We start from the raw sequence: 23,748 nt of genomic DNA on the forward strand, positions 1-23,748 counted from the left end.
TCAGCGACGCACGAAATCGACAAATATCATCCTTTTTAGAGCAGGAGGAAACGAAAACTTGTGAACATAGCTGTACCTACAACAGTGCATAAGGAATTGGAATTCTGGGAGTTTTTGAAATTCGGAGAAACTCAAGTTGTCGACAGGTATGCCCCCTTGTACGTCAAAGACCGCCTAAAAAACAAACGTCTACAAATGAAGGCAGTATTCGTATGTTCGTTGTAATTGCAGCAGCCTAGCAACATGCATTGCGGTCCGATGGCGAATTACACTCGTGCTAAAAAAAAAACTATGCCGGTAACTGCCAACGTACTTAGGTCGTAGGTGAGGAGAGAAAGGGTTATGTCAAATGTCAACATCAAAGAAATGGCTTCATCTGAGCTGTGCCTATTGTACATAATTCAACCAATCTATGCATTTCGTTTCTTGCTAGCTACTCATGCTATGCTTTCACTCCTGCTTCAGAGTAATCATCCCATATTGTACGTCTTAAGATATTGATTTCTATGGCAGTTCGCAATTGCTAGCCACGTCTCACCTCAGTTTGGTGGCCCCGCATCGGCCCACTCGGCCGCTCTAAAATTGACTTACGGAGGAGGATGGTGGCTTTTATTTTAGCTTCTCCGCTGACTGCGGGGAGCGCCGTCGCCGAGGTAGGAGCAATAATTAGCTTAAGTTTGGGACTAATTTCCACGCTTAATTAACATTTTGATGTTATTTTAATTAATTCATGTTAATCTTTGACGCATTCTCTTTCTATTGATACCATCCACCGGCCTGAGAAGTACTGCCTTGCTGCGTAAGGGCCGATAAAAGATCACGCTTTTAGGGGTATCTCTTCAACATGGGGCAGGAGCAATAAATAGAGCACTCTAATTTTAGCTTATTTCCCTGGTATGTCACCAACTGTAGAACTTCTTTAAATTGCATTAATAGAGATTGAGACAGATCACCCTGATATCGTGTGATTCACATGGCCATTGCTGAGCTGGTGACCTTGACATTTATTAACAGAATGATCTTTGGAACAAGCAGAAAGCCTTGTTTCTGTTAGGTACACGTTTTGCAGCAATTTGTTGTGAGCAATTTGTTGTGTTGTGAGCAACAAATTGTGATTGGTCACAACTAATTGCTGTTGTGTTGTGATCACAAAGCTGTTGTGATTGAAGTGATATCAAAATTGATAAGTACCTTGGCTGGTGTTAATAAGTACCTCAATACACATGTTGGTTTGTTAGTTGTTATGTCAAGTGAAAATATATCTTGATTCATGGTGATTGATGCATTGGTACCTACTACCTATGATAAATTATTTGTGCTGTGGTCAGTGGTGTGAGGGCAAGCCCCAGTTCCAGTTGAGTATGAGGAGAGTCAATATGCTGGACCTTTTGATGGTGGCAGTGGCACACTGACTTCTTTGACTCTGTGCAGTAGAGAGCTGTGGGACTTGGGAGTGGTGTATCCCTTTCATGCAGATGATTGCAGGATCCATAGCCAATGCATTTTCAACATATTTTTGTGTATGCCTAATCAGCTTACACTTCTTTGTACAGTGTGAAGCAGTGCATGTTATAAAATATGCATCTTTGGACTTTGGTTAGCTGAAGAACAGCCAAAGTCATCAATTTATTCAAAGCTGTGTTGTCTCAGGTACTGTAACATGATTTACCTCTCTTCCCAGGTCACCACTGGCCATCACCAGTCATGGCCATGACACTGATCGAGGGTGTCGGCGACGAGGTGACGCTGTTCTTCGTGCTGGCGCTGCTGGCGGTGGTCGCCTGCCTCGCCTGGTGGACCACCCGCGTCGCCGACCGGCCGCTCCGCATCCAGACCATCATTGTCGGCCAGCGCGTCATCCACGTGGACGAGAGCGGCGAGCCGACCACGGCAGCGGCGGCGGCGGCGGCGGAGGGGGCCGGCGCCGGGCCGCCGCCGCAGCCGCCCCCGCCGCCGGCCGGGCCCACCGAGCCGGCCGAACCGAGCTGCGAGGAGGACGAGGACGGAGAGGTGGAGCTGGTCCAGCGAGAGGACCTCGCCGGGGAGGCCGCTGCCGCGGACAGCTCGTCTGGTGAGGGTGGTACGGGCGCCGAGGGCAGCACGGAGGCTGGAGCTGCCGCGGCGGAAAGCGGAACAACTTCTCAAGGAGCTGCCGCTGAGAGCGGACCCGAGTCCGTGAATACAGGTGCTGACGGTGGATCGGCTGACGGTGGATCGGAGTCCTCGAGTGCTCCGGCTGCTGCGGCCGAGGACAGGCCGGAGAGTGCTCCTGAGGACGGCGCGGGGAGCGACCCGGCCTCATCCGACCCCATTCCCGACCCGACGGACGATGTGCGGATGCAGCTGCGGCAGCGACGGCTGGCGTTCATGGCTCGTCAGGCGGCCAGTCCGGACACGCGGTCAGAGGAGGCCGCGCGGACAGCAGCCGCGGACACGGAGAGGATAGCACCGGACACGGAGAGAACAACAGCGAACACGGCCGAAAGGACCACAGCAGACACGGACAGGACTGCGGCGGATACAGCAGACAGGACGGCTACAGACACGACCGACAGAGCGGCGGAGACGGAGGCGCCGTCAGAAAACTCCCAAACCATCGTGGTGAAGCTGAAGTTTCTGAATGACACCCAACGACTGGTGGAAGGAAGACGCGCTGAACCGCTGGCCGATTTCAAAAGGTCAGTCTCGATGATGGGACCGCAGATTGCAGATGGGGCTCGTATTATCAGTCGAGTTCCAAGCGGCACTTGTCTGCTGCTAGGCATGGTACGACCGATTTTAGCGTGTTGGGAAATGAGTTCCTATCAGCGTGGCTTGACCTTACGATATGTAAATACGTTTGATTGCGAAAAACGTAGCCCTTTGTAGTTTGTTGCACCCTGTTTGCTGTCTCACCTATCATAATTGGCTATGTTTCCATGACGCAAGTTAAGCTGATTTTTCAAAATGGATTTCCTCCATCATAACATTTAGGCAGCATTTGAAAATCCAAACATAGGATTAGGTGCTAGGCAGCTAGCTAAAACCATATATACGCTCGTTTTTTTTTTGCGTAAGGTTAATAGTATCCGAGAAGTTAATAGTAACGAGAAAAAAAAAACGTGTCTCCATGACGTTTAAATCGAATTGGAAACGTAGTGATTGCCTCATTGCCGGGTATGACTAAACCCCTGACGTTATTTTTCACCCCGCAGGCGCCACTTCCCTACGGAGACGGCCGCTAACCGGATCGTACGCCTCATCTTCAACGGTCGCGTGCTGCCTGACCAGGAGACTCTGAGCCAGTGCGGCCTCTACCACAACTGTGTGGTGCACTGCCACGTGTCGGCCCACCCGCGGCCGGCGGCCGGCGGCGGCGCGGCCGGCGGGGCGGCTGCCGGCGGCGGCGCGCCGGCCGAGCTGGACATCGGCGTGCTGCTCTACCCGGTGCTGACGTCCGTGGTGACGCTGGTCTGGGGCCTGCGGCTGCGCTACCCGGAGCTGTTCAGCGGCACGGCCGTCCTCCTGCTGGCCGTGCTCACCCTGCTGCTGGCCTGTTTCGCGGCGGCCACCTTCCTACCCCTGGACCGGCTGCCGGGCGGCGCGGCCGCCGGACGGCAGCAGCAGCGGGGACGGTAACCGGGCGCCGAGCGTGCAGCTGGATCGCCCAGGGCGGCGGACATTGGACAGTGTGCGGTAGTTGAGATGAGCAACGCGAAAGTTATAGAGGTGCGTTGCATTTGTGTTAGGAGAGCTGATAAAGCCGAGCTGAGTCTCCCAAAGGCCTCAGCCATTGACACAATTGGCGGAGCTTATCGGTAAGACGATACACCTTATTGGTAAGGTGATAGGTTGTTGGGGAGGAAATAGGCTATCATCTGGAGAATATGTCGGATATGGCTCAACACCGAGTTGGCTGAAACCCAAGGCATTCTTGGAAGCTGATGACCGAAGTAGTGGAGCTATTGACTATGACTAGTGGGTGACAATTCTTACGAAGCTTGAGACTCGCAACAGTCCATGCGTTTAGAGAGGTGCAGATCTAGCGCTCTATATCGGCGATACTGTTGTCTGGCCCGTGAGCTTTAGGTCCGTCGCATGACGGACCCATCACCAGATTGCGTTTAGGCACGCGGTATTGCGTCCGGGTTAGGTGAGGGGCAGGGCGGCTGGTTTCGGGCGCTTCCAGCACCACCCACGGTGACTGGCGTCAACCCGAAGACCCGCCGGGGCCGGCAGGCGAGGGGAAAGCCCATCGGTGCTGTCTGTGGGAGCGTGCGTGCCGTTTGGTGTCTGTGATACGTGTTCTGGGACTGTGTGTGCGTGGTCTTGTGTTGCGATTCGGGATCCACCGGGGCAATTCCATTCACTCACTAGCGTTCCCCTTATTCCTTCTTGGTCTTCTAGAAGGCCGAGTTTCCACATAAATCGTTTATTCTCGTAGGCACGTCTTACGAGCGAGGAATGCGAATTGTGAGTTGACTGCTCGCGTTAAGTTATTGTAATAATAATAAACGAAACTACCTATTACGAACGCCGTCATGTCCGTCACAGCTGCGAATTTGTGCTAACCGCAAAATCACAGCACCGGCGTAAGTGTGACGCGTCTAAGTCGAGTGCAGCAGCGCGCGAGGTCGACAAAAATCACAGGAGCGATCACCAATTAGTTACGAGTGCGGACGGACGAACGCCGTGTCCCGCCCCTCTCCCCTCCCTCCCTCACTTTTTCACCCGCTGCGGGACTGGCACGCCCAGTGCGACACACACCTCATCCCGGACCGGGCGCACCGCGTCCACGGCCTCGTTCCAGTCTGTGTCACTGAGCAGGCTCTGGGCGCGCTCCAGCGCCTCCTCGGAGACGCCCTCCAGCTCTCCGTGCGTCAGCAGCGTCTCGAAGAGGCCTCCGGCGGCGGCGCGTCGGATCCGCGGGAACCGGTGGCACAGCAGCACCATCAGCTGGCCCAGACAGCGGCGCTGCACGGCCGCCGGGAACTGCATCAGCGCGCACAGCAGGTCCACGCCGGCCAGCAGCTTGTGCGGCTCGCCGCAGCGGGCCAGCTCGGCGCGCACCTGAGAGGTCAGCAGGTCACCGAGCTCGGCGTCCGAGAACAGCGGGTCCAGCAGACCTGCAGGAAAGGTACAGGGAGAGGGGTCACGGGAGGTCCGGCAGACCTGGCGGAGAGGTGCAGGGGGAGGGGTCACGGGCGGGACAACAGACGTCCTGGCGGGCGATGCAGCGAAAAGTCACGGAAGAACAGCCGCGGCTACTCAGCAAACGAGGTGGCACATCCTACACATGAGAGGCAGTCAGTCATGCAACTAGGGCGTTGACCGTCATATTTGCAGAGATTGTATGACGTTATTCTTATGCAAAGTTGCCTAAAGAGTAAAGACACCATCCCATCCCCCTCAAACCAACGCCCAGTCCCTCCGCCATACTGACCGCAGTTGAGCAGCGGCTCCAGTGCGCGGATCACGGACAGTGTGACGCGGTCCTGCCGGCGGTGCCGCTCCATCACGGCCGCCACCTCTCGGACGAACTCGGCTCGTCCCTCGTCCGGCAGGTGTTTGAGGTGCCGCTGCAGCTGCTCACTGGCCTGCTGCACCAGCCGCTCGGTGATGCCTCCGGCGCTGACCAGCAGGCCGAGCAGCACCGCCGGGCGGTACACGGGCAGCGCCAGCAGACGCGACAGCCGCGGCAGCGTCTCCCGCTCCGAGCCCCAGTTGATGGAGGCGCACACGGACGCCGGCAGGATCTCCAGCAGGGCGTCCCGGTCGGGCACGCGCGGCACCGGCGGGTCGGCGTGGAGAAGTGCTGAGAGGGCCGCTCCGGCCACTGACCGGGTGCGGTCGATCTTCTCGACAGCCTGCTGACTGAGCCCGGTCATGGTGCGGCGAACCATGTCGTCCGAGAGCAGCTCCGGGCAGGCGCCGGTCACCATCAGAGTGACGCGCTGCGGGACAACGCGGGGGGGGGGGGTCAGGGCGGTGGGAACACGACGGGGACCTGGCATATTGAGATCGTTGCATCGTTGTTCTAACAGGAGGTTGTGTTGTTCTTACATGAGGATGAGGATTGAGGATGCTACCATGAGATTCTGAGTAGCTAACAGAAAACCCTCGAAAACTACGTTGAATTAAACTGAAGGCACCGCAGATGAATAAAGTACCTACTTTAGGTATCAAGCTTTTTGCCGCGACCGATATTATTCCGTCCGTTTCTGTCCAAAGCTTTCAACATCCCCCCCCCCCCACCTCAAACTCTCAGTCCGTGTCGCTCATACCTGCAGGCCGGAGATGGCCGCCTCTCGGATCCAGGCGCCCACGTCCCCCCGGTTGTCAGACGTGTAGTCCTCCAGGCCGGTCAGCAGACAGTCGTAGATCTCCTCAATGTTGGCGGCGCACACATGACTAGAGCCTGGCGGTGAGGATATACACGTGCCGTGTCAGGGAGTGAGTCTTGGGAGACCGGGTGGCACATCACACAGAGCAGCGCTATGTAGCTGTATAATCGAGGAGTAAAGTGACCTGACAAACCGCCAATAACCCCAGTACCCCAGCTCCCCGTCCCCGGCACTGACCGTCGTCGCTGGCGTCGACGCCGACGGTGAGGCAGACGTCGGTGACGGCGCTGATGCCGTCGCGCCGACACTCGGCCCAGAGCCTAGTCTGCGGCGTGGAGGCGCAGCACACCAGCAGGTGCTTCAGCACGCGCTGCAGCTTACCGGCGAACAGCTTGGCCGGCAGCGAGCCTGAAGGGGAGGACGGACGGCGGGATGTCATGGGTGGGAGGGTACAGATAAAACGGGGCGGCAGAGGCGACGGCTCAGAACCAACAACAGTTATCGTTTGGATCAAAACAGAGAGGAAACACAATGACATTGATCCACGCGATAAAAACTCCTCCGGTTGTTTTTAAATAGAAAAAATTGTAACGAAAAGAGTTCGTCTAATTTTCAAACAATCTACGGTTAAACCCAGCAGCACTATCACCGTGGATCTATCCCACTCCTCCACCCAGCTAGCCGTAACCGGATGGTTATTCCTACGATGCCTACAGCGTTACTTACCTACGGCCAGTGCGAACCCGCGCCGGTTGTTTTGACTGTCGCTGTCCACCTCAGCCAGGTACCGGTCCAGCAGGCCATCCCCGGCGGCCGAGGACGTCGCGTCCCCGTCCGTGACGTCTCCGCCGCCATCGGACGGGCCGGCCGTCACGTCCGACGGCGAGGCCGTGACGTAGGCGCGGGTGAACGCCGGCAGAGCGGCCACGGCGTACCCTCGGACGGCCTCCTCGCGGTGGGTGAGACAGTCGTCCAGCAGCGCCTGCCAGCTGGCTGCGGCGGCAGAGAGCGGGACAATCAGCTGGCTGCGGGGGCAGAGAGCGGGACAATCAGCTGGCTGCGGGAGCAGAGAGCGGGCGGAGTACGGTCAACTGATTGTGACGACGCAGCTGCACGGCACATATTACAGCCCAGGCGCTATGAGCATTCATACTCGGCGACTATCGGCAGCTGTGGTAGCTATCAGTAGGTCCGCGCCCGTGTCAGTTCGACCGACCGACCAACCAACCAAAGTCCAACAAACCAAATTACCGGCCTTACCAGCAATTCACCGTCCTGAGTTCAACTGCCCAGTGTCCAACCACCGCCTAACCGACCAACCTGTCTGCCAACCTGATTACTGACCGACCTGTCTTTATCAGCGCTATCAGTTCCAACGGCCCACCAGCCTATCACAGTCCGTCAGTCCGCCCGCGGTGGGTACAGATGACGGATCGAGACGGCCGCCGCGGTAGGTACCTACTGGCCAACTGAATACTGGTGGCCACCTGGTCCTGGTGCTGAGCCCACACCAGCACCAGCCGCGTCATGATGACGGCGCTCCTAGATGACTCACCACCCTCCATCCCTCTCTCCTTCCCCTACACACACATCCAGAGGATGACGTTCCGACGCTCTATTCACGCAGAGAATGAGACCGGACGGGAGTAAGTTAATAAGGCGATTGTTCGAACGGTACAGGATGTGCGGGTCGCTGATGAGTTACATTAGATGCATTTCATGAGGTCGTCCGTTGTGTGCTAGGGACTGGGAAGGGCCCGTTTGATGAACGTCAGCTGGCTAATTTATTGGCCGAGATCACATTCTGGGTCAGAAGCGGCTCTGTTCGGACCGATGGACGTGTGAATATCTTATCAAACTGATGGCGATGGAGATCACAGGGCGTTGAGTCCACTTGCTGTATCCGTACAAGTAACTCAATGGAATGACACGAACAAATTGTAACTTATAGCGTCTTCTTCACCAGTAATAATCACAATCATCGGTCACATATAATTGGAAATAGCTACAACTCAATGTCTCACCCACTGACTCACTGTGGCATACATCATTTGTCAATACCTAATTGTGATTCACTCTAGCTGAGGGGACCGATTCGCTTCTCTTTACCACCGGATATAAGAGAAGGGAATCGGTCCCACAAACGCTCTGTGCTACTACGCTGACCTGCGCTGATTCCCTCTAACGTCGACCCGGGGGACAGGTGTGGGTAAACAAAGATGACTCACCGCGGTCACGGAAGGCAGGTCACACGGTCACCGTTTACAGCGGCACCTACGGACGATGCTAAACGGACAGCGGCGGCGAGGTGCCGAAAACGGTGGATGTGGAACGCGATAGCGGATGGACGGAAAACGCGAATCTCAAACGTAATGCGCGATCTTGTCCATGATTAACTTGATATGCGTGATTTTCTAGGAAAGATAATTGGCTTGAAGAGACAACGCGAAATTTGTAATGAACAGCTTCGAGCAATTTTGCGATAAAAATAAGTGATACGGTCGTTACATTCGCAAATTTGGATCCTAAATGAGCAATCACGTTGGATAAAAGCTGTCGTAAAAATCGTTCCAATCACGTGCTTTTATAACAACAATGGTCCCATCAGCTGACTTCAGTGTCCTAAAAAGAAGACATACTTTTACTTATGTCCTATAAAAAATATTGCTTTTACCCTTCAGTCAATTTGCCAGCATTCGGCCACTCCTATTTTGAGTGCTGGTGCACCCCAATAGTGCGAATATTATCGCACAAATGTACCGGCAGTCCTGTAAAGGCAGTCTGTCTCACCATATTACCCTTGAAGGCCGACTGAGAAACGCTTTCCAAGCCGGTGAGTTCGACGAGACCGGGTCCCAGAGGACTATGTGCCTTTCATCCCGAACCCATGTAGATTAAGAAATTTACACCCCGTCGGAGTAAAAATGAGCCCCACATCTCGGCCACCAGTATCACCCCCCCCCCCCCCCTCACCTATGATAGGTTTGTTTCTGAGCGGAAGCTCGGCCTCGGCCGCTGTTGTTAGCTGTGTGTCCACTGCTTCCCCCCCCTCACCTATGGTGGGTGAAGTTCTGAGCGGCAGCTCGGCCCCCGCCGCTGTTAGCTGTTCCATGGCCGTCCCCTCACCTATGGTGGGTGTATTTCTGAGCGGCAGCTCGGCCTCGGCCGTAGTTAGCTGTGTCCCCCTCACCTATGGTGGGTGTGTTTCTGAGCGGCAGCTCGGCCTCCGACACTCGGTGTCTCCCGTCCCCTCACCTATGGTGGGTGTATTTCTGAGCGGCAGCTCGGCCTCCGACACTCGGTGTCCCCGTCCCCTCACCTATGGTGGGTGTATTTCTGAGCGGCAGCTCGGCCTCCGACACTCGGTGTCTCCCGTCCCCTCACCTATGGTGGGTGTGTTTCTGAACGGCAGCTCGGCCTCCGACACTCGGTGTCCCCGTCCCCTCACCTATGGTGGGTGTATTTCTGAGCGGCAGCTCGGCCTCGGCCGCTGTTAGCAGCGTGTGTCCCCTCACCTATGGTCGGTGTATTTCTGAGCGGCAGCTCGGCCTCCGACGCCTTCCTGATGAGATGACAGAGCGCGTGCCGCATCAGCTCCCCGCCCAGGCCGCGCAGCATCTGGCGCCGGCCCAGCTCGTCACACAGGCCGGCAATGAACTGCTGTGTCGCCGAGTCTGTGACAGAAAGACACAGAGGTGGTGGTGGGAAGACGTACAACAGATTTAATGCAAAAAGGACGAAAAACAATAGAAAAAGAACAGAGAAGCTGAGAAAAGAGGTTAATGGCTGTTTCTCTAGGAAAGAAAATAAAACGATTGGAACCCACGAACCACCGACAAGAAAACTAGCGAAAAAATATCACCAAGCCAAATGCCACATTTTGGATTCAGCCTCTATTAGCGCTTTCAACTACTTTACATCCATTATGTGACCACAGCTCACTCCAGTGATCCCCCCCCCCCCCCCATCTCCCGGCGCTCCGTACCGATGTACTGTGTGGCGTCGTGTCCGTGGCGTCGGGCGTGCTCGGAGAGGGCGTGCACCACCTCCGCCACGGCCAGCACGGCGCCGTGGCGCGCGTTCAGGTCGATACCCAGACAGTGCGGTCGGAGCATGTCCATCACGTAGCCGGCCGTGTAGTCCACCGCGCACGGCGTCAGGTTGTGCAGCGCCTGCAGGCGCGGAGGGGCGCCGGGTCACCACTCACGAGCTGACAGCGGTAAAGAATGTCAGCCAGCTGGTCAGCTGCACTGCCAGAACTGGCTTCAATAAAAGGCCTTAATTTGCATCAAGTCATCCTATATGGCTTTGGGCTATTCATTACTCCAAAATTCTAAGCAGCAAATTAGCCAAGACCCTATGTCCACAGACACTCAGCAGAAGCTGGGCAGATTGATTACCGACCTTGGCTGTGACCTCCCGAATGGCGCCGTCCCAGTGGTTGATTTTCTTCTCCAGCAGATGTGATATGAGCGGCTTGGTGTACTCGGGAAACTGGCCAACGAACGTACTGCAATATAGCGCAATCAGAGTAGTAAGCGCCCAAACACTCCTAAATAATGATCGAATTAGTTCACGATGCGCGCTGTTTCAATTAGGAACACTGTAGCTGCCATAATGCCTCAATGAAGGAGACACAAACACAAACACAAACCTGAGCTGTGTGAAGGAGGCGGCCCGGTTACCGACGGCAAAGTAGTCGACCGTGGTGAGGATTTCGATGCCGTGCGGGAAGGTACCCTGCCGTCCGACGTTCTCCTGAAAGGCCGCCGACGCCGCGCGACGACAGTTCACCTGCGGATATAGGGCACGGCGATGTGTCAGCAGTGTTGGTAGCGGTGGTAGAGGACGGAGACACGACACAAGGAAACACATGAAACAGGAACGGTGTTCATCACTTCGACCTGAACGCACTGGTGGCTCAGCGTATAATCGATAAAAATACTTATCGATAAATACTCCCCTATCCCGACCCGATACAGGAATACAGGACTGATGCGTCTGATAACAAAATACATGCGTGGCACATCAAAACATGGTAAAAAAAAAACAATATAATCTTCCATTCCTGTCTAACCTAGCTGGAGTCCCCAGAGACTGCTAAATTCCCGGTAACTACCTCTCGGTCGAAGAGCGCCACGCAGAGCAGGGCGGGCGCCACCTGGAGCGCGTACTGCCGGAAGTGGTCGGGCTGGTAGGCGCGCGCGAACGCCCAGCACACGTAGCAGGCGGCGTCTCGGACAGCGGCGCCCACCGAGTAGTTACCCTGGAGCTCGTCATAGACGAGCGCGCGCAGCAGGACGGGTATCACCTCCGGCAGTCGGGAGAGGGTGAGCAGGCCGCGCCGACCTGGCCGAGAAAGGGAGGGGGAGGTCAGACGGGGAGAATGGTAAAGGGAGGAGAGGGAAAGAAGAAAGGAAACGGATAGACAGAGACAGCTGGGCCCTTGATTCGACCAGGGAAGAAGGGATTAGCCGTTCGTGAATGGAGGTGAAGAAAGGAAGAGACATAAAGAAGAAAATGCAGAGGATAGAAATATACCTACATTACACACAATATACGTAGGCACATTTGAAATTCGGTCATCCTGGCCTCTGCAACCGTCGCTGAAATAGCAAGTCGGACGCTGGACCACCGTTATTCACTTCGAACATCCGAACCGACGACCGAGGGCCGGTGACCTACCGAGTTCGGCCAGCGCCAGACAGCCGCCGTGCCAGGCCGGCATGTTGTCCCGCAGTGTGAAGATGTCCATCAGGCTGTCCAGCACCTCGTCCGCCAGCGCCTTCGGCAGCCGGTTAGTGATGCGGCCCACGCCTTTCGCCGCAGACCATCTGCGAGGGACGAGACAAATGAAAACAACGTAGCAAAAAAAAAAAACAGAAAACCACGGAGAATAAAAAAATGTACAATATGGAAGCGTTGCAAAGCTGTTGCGATGCATCCCCTTCCCGCAGCGACTGCGCCAGTCGGCCCTCACCTGACCACGGTGTCCTTGTCCCTCAGCGCCTGCAGCACCGCCTCCAGCACCTCGTCGATCTCCTCCGGCACGTCATAGCTCTCATCCTCCTGGCCCACGCCGCCACCGCCGTCGGGCGCCGAGCCGTCCCCGGCGGGGGTGCCCTGCAGCAGACCGGCGGCCAGGGACCGCTGGCCGCGCTCGTACCGCCAGGCGGCCACCCGGGTCGGCAGAAACGTCAGGCCTGGAGACGGGAGACAGAGTTACTTGGAGAGTCGGGTCGGCTGAGACACGTCATTGGTAACACAGAATGGGGAATAGGTTAACTGTACGGAAAACAGGCTACACCGATCCAAACAAATTAACGCACAAATTACGGACAATACTAACACCGACTGTAAACCAAAGTATAATTCCATTTATCTCCAAATGCCAAACAGCTTGATAATGTCACTCGTTTCAAGCTCTCACTATCCGCTCGACCCTTTCCGCTCCCACAGCTCTTCCAACCACAACAGAGCCATCACTCACCGACGCGCTGGACGGATTTGAGCGCCAGTTTGCGGATTTGCGTGTTGGCGTGTTCGAGTCGACCGGAGGCGAGCAGTCGGCGCAGCACGCCGGGCGCCAGGGGCAGCAGGTCGGCCCGCTTACCGTGCTTGAACACCGCCGCCAGACAGCCGAGGGCGCCCAGCAGCGACGGCAGCCGCGCGTCGTCCGACTCACATGTCTGGGGGGTGGCGGTGGATGGGGGGGGGGGGGGTGCTATGCAGATAAGATTTTCCGACGTAGCAGATAAAGCACGAGCTAAATAAAGCCCAACACCAAGCTATTTCATCCGGAATTCCGTAAACACGGCCGTTCACTTCTGATTAGGGCACAGTGTGACGATCGATGCTTTTGATACATCTGAACACTAACTGGGAACAGCTGATCAGCTGCAGTCTTCACATACTCAATACACACATGATACGAGAAATGATGCATGCTACACTCATACACCTTGGCTCACCTTCAGCGTCCAGTCGATCAGCTCGGGCAGGAAGCGCTGCACGTTGTCGGGCCGGGTGACGAAGCGGGCGGCCACCAGTCCGGCCACCTCGCGACACTTGTCCGTGGCGTGCAGGTACACCTCGGTGACGCGCATTATCCGCTGGGCGATGGGCTCCCGCTGGCCGTCGTCAAACGACGTCATGTTGAAGGGGATGATGACCAGGATGGCCAGCCATAGCAGCAGCATGTAGCGCGTGGCCCAGCAGTCGGTGTCCTCCGGATTCTGACGCTCCAGGCACTGCAGCACACGCTCCATGTCGTCCACCTGGCGGCCGGCACCCGAACTAGTCAGAGAGACGAGCACAGGCAGCACGGCCGGGCACGAGCACGCCCGTGGCCGTTTGAGCGGGATGGTCAAAGTAATATAGGATCCCCCAAAAATAATGGAGTGGCCTTATTATCCCGTACACAGAGCCAAAAGTTACACTAAAATGGGACCTTGACAACAGCGATTGGCAGCAGTGCTGGAAATGCGGCCGCTTTCTGGTCCCGGCGTTTTATTCTCCGGGCGGGTTAATCCCGTCCAGCGTTTAGCCTTTCGGGACCCACTCAGTCTCGTGGCTGTTTTCGCCGCTCGCCGCAGTCAAGATGCAAAGTTAATAGTCACACGAAGCTTATTTAGGGCCCGCCAACAAACCAGCTTAGTCTGGAGTTACTGTTAAATGTATGCATACAGCTGAAAGAAAAGGGTTTTGTAGAATCGATTTATTTCGAAGTCGCATATTCAGATGCCCCAAATAAACTTCGTGTGACTATCAACTTTGTATCTCGAATGGGCCGAGCCGCAAAAACAGCCGCGAGTCTGAGAGGGTCCCGAAAGGCTAAGCGCTAGACGGGGCTAACCCACCCGGAGAATAAAACGCCGGGACCAGAAAGCGGCCTCATTTTCAGCACTGATTGGCAGCGTAATTGGTAGGTAGTTACAGAAATTATCTAGTCGCACATCCATGCGACTTCTGATGAGTCACGTGTAGCATGATATATGCGACTCCTGACCCAAGCTTCTGAACAGGATGTTGGTGTGAGCAGTCTAAGCTAGGAGGAGTTGGTGGGTGAGACCATATTTATCAGACTATATGCTCAGTAAATTTTAGCGCCTAAATAACTCTGACAGCCTGTACTTCTCTGATCTGGAAGTGGAGGTCAGTGTCAGCATAACAATCTCGGCTCAGCCAAATGTCTTACCTCATGCGGCATGTGCCGAACCATGGATTTAGGGCCGCGCAGTTTGACGATCATCACCATGTACTTGAACGTCACATGGACCAGGTTCTCATGTGCTTGGAAATTATCTAGGTGGGCAAACAGTGCAGCCAGCAGTGACTCCAGATCCTTGTCAAGCAGGTGAGGCTGCTCCTGATAGTAGTCAAGAATTGTAGTGAAGCGCTGAAGGCGCGCCTCCACAAGGCCGGCATCTGTGTGAATCTCGGGCAGCTCGGCAATCAGTGAACGCACCTCCGGCAGGTCTTCAAACCGCTCCAAGGCACAGCCCAAACCGATGTTTTCCATGTCATCCTCCACTGGTGTGACAGCAGCCTTTGTCATAATCTGTCAGCATATGAAAAAGACATCTAATGGCTAATGCATCCATTTTTTGTGGTGAAATTGACATTGCTGTGTCAATGTCCCTCCAGTGGGCATTGATATGATACCCTACAGTTAGTCCCAATCAAAGAGGGGGTAATTATTAGACTTTCGAGATAAGAGAGCAGAGACAGCCATCAACAAAAAGCCATTTGGGTGATCTTGACATATTATATTGATATTGTGTACATTTTATGCAAGATAAACAAAACACTGATTTAGCATGCACAAGTGTGACGCCTCTGCTTTGCTACTAACCTTAAATGGCTTAAAATTAAATGGCTTTAAATGGCTTAAAATTGTTAAAAACCATAGCTCATCACACACATTGACATACTCACTCGTGGTTAATAGATGCCACTGAAGATCACCTTGCACCTGTCAGGCAAAATATGATGCTCACCATAGTAGATGGTGAGACATACTCACTCGTGGTTAATAGATGCCACTGAAGATCACCTTGCACCTGTCAGGCAAAATATGACAAATCGGCAGTAATTATTCACAAATTGCAGTGCAAAATAACGACTAGTGCCTTGTTGCCCTTCTCCAAGGTATATCCCTTCTCCGACACATGCCCCGAGACACGCCCGTCCCCACGGCCGTACCCAGAGCCCTGGGCCCTAGCCCTGGGCCCTGTTTCACCGGTGATAGCAGCAAGCTGCTATCACGTTTCGCGAGCTGACGTCATGTCGTGACGCCATACTGTTGTCGTAATGGGTAGTTCCGGCGCACGATTGTCGCGACCTTGGCGGCGGTATTAAGTGACGTATGAGCCTAAAAGTAAGAGTTTACGCAGTCATGATAGTATATATATTTTTGATATATATTTTTTCAATATGATGTATTTAAAGAAAGTTGGGTTTAGGAAAAATTTTGACATTAACTTCGAACATTTAGCTGATGACGTAAAACAATATTGCGGCAATCGTGCGCCAGAATTGCCCCTTACGTCAGCAGTATGACGTCATCACATTACGTCAGCTCGCGCAATTTGATAGTAGCTTGCTGCTATCACCGGTGAAACAGGGCCCTGATCGGCGGCCGGCTAGTACTCTTGCCCACGGTCATAGAATACTACTTGCCCGCGCTCACATACGTGCACGTTACCCCGGCAACGGGCTATTGACCAATGAGAAGCGAGAGAAGTGTTACGTCACTGCGATTTTTCATATACCTGTGCCCCCCGGACGTGACGTAGTGTGCTCGCGCGCGTGCAGGGTCTCTGCGATCGAAAAAGAGCGCTAGCAGCGCGCCACTCGACGCCGCAATTGTCAAAAGCGGCGTGTTAGTATGCTTTATTATGAATGATGTGTGTAAAAGTGAGTTTTTATGTTGTTTATTTGGAGGAAATGGTTGGAATAAATTAAGTTATTTTTATTTCTGCTGGTCGGAGTTTTTATTCAAAAGATTTCGGTCTATACCATTGATATTTACTGAAAATACCTTCGCTTGAATAAATTGCAGATATTTGGCAACTGAAGTGTTAGGTAAGCCTAAATGATATGTAAAAAGGTAAGAGACACCCTGATTATCATTTGAGAAACGAAAATATATGAAGTTTCCTTATAAGACTCGCTCAATATGCTACTCCGCGGTTTATGCCCCGAGGGTGTCCGAGAGTTCCCGTTAGTTTGTCGTTGGCGCTCGGCTCGCGCGCGAGCCGACGTCACCGCCTGTGACGTCGGCTCGCGAAATACGTCATACCCTGCACACAAAATAGCCGGCTGCCGAACAGCGCCCCTGGCCCTGTTTCACCGGTGATAGCAGCAAGCTACTATCAAATTGCGCGAGCTGACGTAATGTGATGACGTCATACTGCTGACGTAAGGGGCAATTCTGGGCCCTGTTTCACCGGTGATAGCAGCAAGCTGCTATCACGTTTCGCGAGCTGACGTCATGTCGTGACGCCATACTGCTGTCGTAATGGGTAGTTCCGGCGCACGATTGCCGCGACCTTGGCGGCGGCATTAAGTGACGTATGAGCCTAAAAGTAAGAGTTTACGCAGTCATGATAGTATATATATTTTTGATATATATTTTTTTCAATATGATGTATTTAAAAGAAGTTGGGTTTAGGAAAAATTTGGACATTAACTTCGAACATTTAGCTGATGACGTAAAACAATATTGCGGCAATCGTGCGCCAGAATTGCCCCTTACGTCAGCAGTATGACGTCATCACATTACGTCAGCTCGCGCAATTTGAGAGCAGCGTGCTGCTATCACCGGTGAAACAGGGCCCTGGCGCACGATTGCCGCAATATTGTTTTACGTCATCAGCTAAATGTTCGAAGTTAATGTCAAAATTTTTCCTAAACCCAACTTCTTTTAAATACATCATATTGAAAAAATATATATCAAAAATAAATTTACTATCATGACTGCGTAAACTCTTACTTTTAGGCTCATACGTCACTTAATGCCGCCGCCAAGGTCGCGGCAATCGTGCGCCGGAACTACCCATTACGACAACAGTATGGCGTCACGACATGACGTCAGCTCGCGAAACGTGATAGCAGCTTGCTGCTATCACCGGTGAAACAGGGCCCCTGTTTCACCGGTGATAGCAGCACGCCACTATCAAATTGCGCGAGCTGACGTAATGTGATGACGTCATACTGCTGACGTAAGGGATAATTCTGGCGCACGATTGCCGCAATATTGTTTTACGTCATCAACTAAATGTTCGAAGTTTACGTCCAAATTTTCCTTTAAACCAACTTGTTTTAAATCCATCATATTAAAAAAATATATAATAAAAATAAATAAACTATCATGACTGCATAAACTCTTACTTTTAAAGGCTCATACGTCACTTATTGCCCCGGCCAAGGTCGCGGCAATCGTGCGCCGGAACTGCCCATCACGTCAACAGTATGGCGTCATGACATGACGTCAGCTCGCGAAACGTGATAGCAGCGTGCTGCTATCACCGGTGAAACCAAGGCCCTAAATATACAGGTTAGTCGGGGGTGACGTCAGCATTGCGACACTAGATTCTGGCAGGGGGTGTCGAAGTCTAGTAGGAAAATCTGGCAAATTCCCTGTGTGACGTCACGTCGGGGATGACCGACGGCACCTTGCACTGAAAGATACGGCAGAACGGCTATTTTTGAAAAATGATTAAAAATACTTTTGTGCTGTTATGACGCATAAAACGCTTATCAGCATGTTCCTCATCATGTGATAAAGGCATATCCATGGTCGAAAATAGCTGAGCCCCTCCCAATTTCCAACCACCGACCTCATAAGCAAAGGATGTAAGCGTAATCCTTAAGGGCGACTTTCCTATACATATCCGTACATATGCGTCCTTATGGAAATCGGTAGTGTGGCGATTGGCGACGCGCGCGACATCTGTGTGGCGACCAAGTGGCGACTGTGGCGACACCTGGTGGCTCCTTTCTGCTGTATGTAGGCATTGGGGTTTTGCCAGATGTGGTTCCTACTGCTACACCACTATGTTGACCCAATACTAGAAAAGTTATTTTGCTAGTAAAAGGCAAGCAAATTGAAAGTTGATTTATAAAATTGCTTATAAATGATCACGAGATAATAATAAAGAAATTTTGATTGAATAATTATTTAAATAACCAACCGTGAAACTATATTCTGGTAGGTTTAGTAGAAATAAGTCCGTGCAACCTTGTATTTAGGGCCTTGGATTCTGGTATATATACCATAAAAAATCTAGTTTTAAACTAGGCAAAACCGGTTCTGCCTTACCAAAGATTCTTGTCTTCCTATTTATGATTAATAAAGTATTAAGTTAAATTTTATAACATTTTCACAGCATATTTTGAAGTTTCAAGGAACAAATATATGCAAATATGTGTAATCTGGTATTGGATTGAAATAATACTAATGAAATAAGCCAACTATGCCAGATGTCAGCGTAACCTGCGCTGTTGATACATTTGTGGTTTCCAAACAAAGTTTTAAAATGTCAATGAATTCAAATCGGAATGGCAAAAGAGCTAGGTGCCTAACGGTTTGGGCTGCTCCTGACTGTATTTACGAATTTGCATCTTGTTTGATTGTAACTATGTTATGGAAAAACTCTAACTTGTCCTTAGGCATTGATTGTTTGCATGGAAAGTGATAGTTTTGTCAAATTGTAGGTCCTAACCATCGAAACCGTCCTTTCATTGTAACCACGATTTTCCTACAAGTTATAGCAATATTTTCCAGGAAAAAATCACCTAGTTAATAAGTATGGGCTGGTACCTACCTAAAACCTAAATTTTCAAATGATATATCATGTCCCGCACTGGTTACATCAACAAGATTCATGCTTCAAAGTATGACAGATAGGTAGCTTGACTACCTATATAGTATATGTTCTGTTCAGTGATGATGAAATCCTGCCAGTATGATTTAAGACCTCATTACCCAGTCTGCAAAATGTGGCAATGAGCTAAATGAGATTTTCGGGGCAGACAAAATTCTGCTCCAAATCAGAATGCTTAGACCTGGGGCAGCGCAATTCCTGCCCTAGTAATGAGAATGATCTAATGCTATAATGATTTGGGAGGTGGTGGGAAGCTGAGGAAAGCATTTCTGTTCCAGTTTTCAACTTCTGCCCGAGGTTTTCCAGTTTCTGCCCCAATATTCCTCAAACCTTCCCCAATTTCTGCCCCAATCCATGATGTCTGCCTCGACAAGATCTTGACGAAACCTGCCATGTATTGCAGACTGGCTCATTACTGTATTAAATTTGACGTTATCACGATCATGTTAACATGTTAACATGATCTTTTCCTCTTTCCTTCTTCCAGAAAAGTGCATCTAGTAATTGGCCTGGCTAGTGCACAAGCAAAATCAAGATGGGTTACTGTTTGGTACCAGAATGTACCAGCGGTAACCGAAGGAAAGAACAAGATTCAAATGTGATCCTTCACAGAATCCCAAGAGATGCTGAAAGAGCTGTGAAGTGGGTTCAAGCCTGCAAACGAGAAAATTTGCTCAACCCCCAAAAGAGCTTTGTCTGTTCAAAACACTTCACTTCAGATGACTATGAACGCGACCTACAGTTTGAACTACTACATCCAGATGTCGATCCCATTCAAAATATGAAGAGAAAACTGAAGCTATCGGCAGTCCCGTCAAAAGAAATTCCAAAGACACCAGCGTCCACCTTGCGGCAAAGTGGCACTCTAGCACAGAAGAGGAGGAGAGAAGAGGCCATCGACCAGGCTCTGTCTGAAGACTATTCTGCTGAACCGGAAAGGTAAAATACCTACTCTCTTGCATAATCATCAGAAACATTGAATGCTAATTATAACATTTTAGTGGGTGACAGTCAACAGATAGAGTATACCTACTGTACTGCTAGTCTAGGTGACTAACAATTAATCAAACAATGAAAATGCACTACTTTTATCATCACCATATCAAATGGAGTTAGCATAATAAATGTGTCCTTGTCTTCCCTTTGACATTAATCCTTTCATCTGATTTTCTGGTATCAGTTTTATATAGGATATTAACTAATTCTTGCCTCATAGTGGCTGGAAATAAAATCATGTCACCTCTATCATATTCCAACAGGTATCTCTATAACCATGTCTGCTTCCTTTCCTCATGTCCAGTCCTGTGCCTGGCCCATCCTCTGGCCCACCTGTCATCTCTCCTGAGGAGGCCATGGCGCTCCAAAGAAAGATAGAGGAGTTGGAGAAGGCTCTGAAGCTGCAATCGGAAGAGGCAAGGAAGAAAGCAGGAGAGGCAGAAAACTACCGGACCAAACTCCAGGGCATTTTCACTGATCAGCAGGTACCTTCTTCCCTATATCCCATTTCCCTTTTCCAATGACCTCCTAGCATTTCTTTTCATAACTGATAGAAAATGCTGTTCCCCGGTGGCTCGGAGCTGCAGGATCAAAGTCAAATTTAGGTATGTAGTCTAAAGTAAAAAATATGTAGTTCAGGTCATGTGACCATGTAATGTTTGCTCGTTCAGGCAAAGGCATTAACAAGAAGTTTGATGCTTTCCATAAAGGCTAAAACATATAGTATCAAGTGCTGGTCTATATCATCGGGCTGCATATAGCTATAGGTAGGTACCGTATCCCTCCTGACTCCTTTGTACGCTGTGATTAGATCGCATCGTCTTGACCATTTGGTTAAACCGCCTTGTCCGCGGGCTGATTAAAACATTTTCCTTCTAAAGTATGAACCAGAAGTTTTCATTTGTTGCATCGCTTGTTTTACAGATCGACTTCCTGCTGCATGACAACCGTCCGTGCCCGTGGGATGAAGAAAGTGTCCTCAGAGCCCTGGACATTCGGACACGCTTGTCCATAAAGCAGTATGAGTATCTGCGCAACATTGGCTTTCCTTTGCCGGGGCGTTCTACGCTGCAGTCATGGATGAAGAACTTCGTTGTGAAGCCGAGCGACGCTACCTGTGCCACTCGCATGCTGACGCAGCTGCTGGACGGCAAGCCTGACATGGATCGTGCCTGCATTCTCATGTTCGACGAAATGAAGGTACGATGATGCTTAAGCTTATACGCAAGGCAAGTGTTACGTCACTTTCGCTGTGGAGACCGCAATCAGCTGCGGGGCACAACTGCCTAAAAATTATAAAGCAAAACCCATAGTCAAATATTTTGATATAGTAATAGTTATCTTTGGATATCACCGTACATTCGTTATATGGTACAATGCACCAGATTTAAATCAGTTGATGTCGTGTACGTGTTGGTAGTTCAGTTCAAGGCACTACTATGTAATTTGATGTTCTACCATATTATATGTGTGATTAAAGATCTGTTCCGCATACGCGTAAGAGCCATATCGCGTAGATTATGCGTCATAGCGTTGATACCCGGACACCAGCATACACAGAGTACCTAGCTGAGAAGTGTATTGACAGGGTAAAACTGGCGGTTGTTTCAGGTCAGCGGTATAGTCTCGTACGACAACACCGCGGATCAAGTGATGGGCCCCAACGCGTACATGCAACAGGTCATAGTAAGATCGTTGTTCGGGAAGTGGCGGCTCCCCCTCTACTATGACTTTGATGCGCCGATGACGAAACCTGTTGGAAGAACTCATCATCATGGTGGAAGCAGGCGGCGGCAACGTCGTGGCTGCAGTCTCGGATCTTGGAGGATCAAACAGAGGACTCTGGACGGAGTTGGAGATCGACTGTGACGGCGCAACGCACCTGCCCAACCCAGTGGACCCTTCGCGGTAAGAACTGATAACGTATTGAAAGGATAACTGGTAAAAGTGAACCGATGATTATGCACTCTTGAAGGGATGGCTTAACTTTCGAAAAAATATTGATTACATACCTCATAATTTATCAGGGCCGGAATAGTTCGTGAACTTTTGGTAATTTACAGTTCAAAGTTCATTTGACTTTGGCTTCAGTTCAGTTCAGTTCAATTCACTGCCTCAGAAGCGCTTTGAAAGTTCAGTTCAGTTCAATCTGTTCCCCGAAAGAGCTAAAATTCATTCAGTTTCAGTTAATTCAGTTAATTCAGTTAAAAAATAATTCAGTTCAGTTCAGTTCACAGTTTGCAAAGTTCAGTTCACGAACTGTTCCGGCCCTGATCATAATATCTAGAGCCTTCTCTTGAGTCCTGATCCTGAGAGTAGTCAGCAGCAGTCAGCCCGTCAGCAAGCGTCATGAAGCGTCACCGTCGCCCCAATGGTTCCGGTTGGCTCGCTCATAATGTCGTCTAGCCTACCGCGGCGTCTGACGGGTGGTGTACCTACCTAACAACATGATGTCCCTCTTTTCAGCAAAATATGGGTCTTCGCGGACACGCCGCACCTGCTCAAGCTGTTGCGCAATCATGTGCTTGATGACGGCATCACTCTTCCCAACGGAGGACTGGTTGACAAAGAGCTGCTGGCGCAAGTTCTTGCCATAGACGAAGGACGAGACTACAGGATCTTGCCGAAGCTAAACGTCGACACTCACCTCGAGGTATGTTAACAACTAAAAACTTTAAAAGCTAATAAACGGCTTACATTTAACAAGCGATAAAACCACTGTTATAACTTATACTACACCTTTTTGCACTCAAAATAGGCATCTTTTCATTCAATTTCGGCGAATTGCATTCAATTTTAGCGATCTCTCATTTGCTTCGAATAGAGAGATCGCTAAAATTGAATGCAATTCGCCGAAATTGAATGAAAAGATGCCTATTTTGAGTGCAAAAAGGTGTACATAGTACAGTCTGTCTTAAAAGTACCGCGCAAAGTGACGGTGGATCCATCAAGCCTGTCCGAGGTAGGGCTTGCTATAATTTGAAAGTCACCGAACCAATTGACTTGAGAATGGACGAGGATGTCAATTGCTTCGGTGACTCAATTTTAGCAGGCCCTTCCTCGGTCAGGCTTGATGGATCCGCCGTCACTTTGCGCGGTACTTTTAAGACAGACTGTACATACCTATGAAATGCCTAAACAGAAAAGTTCGCGCTAGGTTATCAGAACTTCCCACGGCAGCCCGTGACGGGTGATACGGTGGCGGCCCCGAGGCTCGGTGTGGCCGGCCAGCCTCGCTTACAATGCAACTTGCATGGTCCTGGTCATTTTAATCAGTGCCGGAGCTGGAGCCGGAATGCCTATTTGGAGCCGAATCTGACTCAGATGTAAACGGCTCCGTATCCCTGCTTCTAACGTATCCACAGGGCTTTGAACCGCGCCGAGTTGTTACCCCGCTCGTAACATGTTGACTGTTGGGCCGGATAGATTCATGGTCCTCTACTACGGCCCCTGGACGTATTTCACAACATGCTTATGTGTTTGGAAAGCGGTCGTCTTTGTTGAGTACCATACTCATTTCTGCCCAGAGCTCCACTGCT

The 23,748-nt window shown here is 51.3% G+C and overlaps 2 protein-coding genes across 8 annotated transcripts in view; one reads left to right on the plus strand and one right to left on the minus strand.

Annotated features, from left to right (window-relative positions):
* LOC122392969 (vasodilator-stimulated phosphoprotein-like) overlaps positions 1-4,410 on the plus strand; it is a 25,159-nt gene extending 20,749 nt beyond the window's left edge. For both annotated transcript variants that reach the window (XM_043388373.1, XM_043388372.1), the window contains exons 2-3: positions 1,682-2,678; positions 3,195-4,410. In XM_043388373.1, the coding sequence (XP_043244308.1) occupies positions 1,705-2,678; positions 3,195-3,618 (1,398 nt within the window). In that variant the 5' untranslated portion in view covers positions 1,682-1,704 and the 3' untranslated portion in view covers positions 3,619-4,410. The remainder of the gene's footprint in view (positions 1-1,681; positions 2,679-3,194) is intronic.
* On the minus strand, positions 4,396-15,507 carry LOC122392968 (tubulin-specific chaperone D-like). Of its 6 annotated transcripts, none has more exons than XM_043388366.1 (16): positions 15,349-15,507; positions 14,521-14,883; positions 13,295-13,600; positions 12,814-13,012; positions 12,304-12,526; positions 12,009-12,157; positions 11,443-11,672; positions 10,978-11,117; positions 10,728-10,833; positions 10,309-10,495; positions 9,839-9,997; positions 7,050-7,316; positions 6,561-6,731; positions 6,264-6,397; positions 5,423-5,933; positions 4,396-5,105 (listed from the first exon to the last, which is right to left on the minus strand). In XM_043388366.1, exons 2-16 carry the CDS (start codon positions 14,878-14,880, stop codon positions 4,699-4,701), a joined length of 3,549 nt encoding a protein of 1,182 aa, XP_043244301.1. In that variant the 5' UTR covers positions 14,881-14,883; positions 15,349-15,507; the 3' UTR covers positions 4,396-4,698. The 6 variants fall into 6 exon arrangements, with proteins under 6 accessions (XP_043244301.1, XP_043244304.1, XP_043244302.1 ...); XM_043388369.1 differs by having other exon boundaries at positions 14,521-14,887; positions 15,349-15,494; XM_043388367.1 differs by having other exon boundaries at positions 15,342-15,494.
* Positions 15,508-23,748: the final 8,241 nt, after the last annotated feature.

The sequence above is a fragment of the Amphibalanus amphitrite genome, unplaced genomic scaffold, assembly GCF_019059575.1.
Source record: "Amphibalanus amphitrite isolate SeventyFive unplaced genomic scaffold, NRLGWU_Aamphi_draft 000509F_arrow, whole genome shotgun sequence".
In the NCBI taxonomy this organism is placed as follows: domain Eukaryota; kingdom Metazoa; phylum Arthropoda; class Thecostraca; order Balanomorpha; family Balanidae; genus Amphibalanus; species Amphibalanus amphitrite.

What these genes read in the sequence shown, in the direction of transcription:
- LOC122392968 (XM_043388366.1), bottom strand. Translation starts at nt 14,880, where the DNA reads ATGACAAAGGCTGCTGTCACACCAGTGGAGGATGACATGGAAAACATC. An exon ending in TTCGGGAGGTCACAGCCAAG is followed by an intron (nt 10,496 to 10,727) that starts GTCGGTAATCAA and finishes CCGCGCCTGCAG; the next exon opens with GCGCTGCACAACCTGACGCC. An exon ending in CGGGTTCGCACTGGCCGTAG is followed by an intron (nt 6,732 to 7,049) that starts GTAAGTAACGCT and finishes CCTCCCCTTCAG; the next exon opens with GCTCGCTGCCGGCCAAGCTG.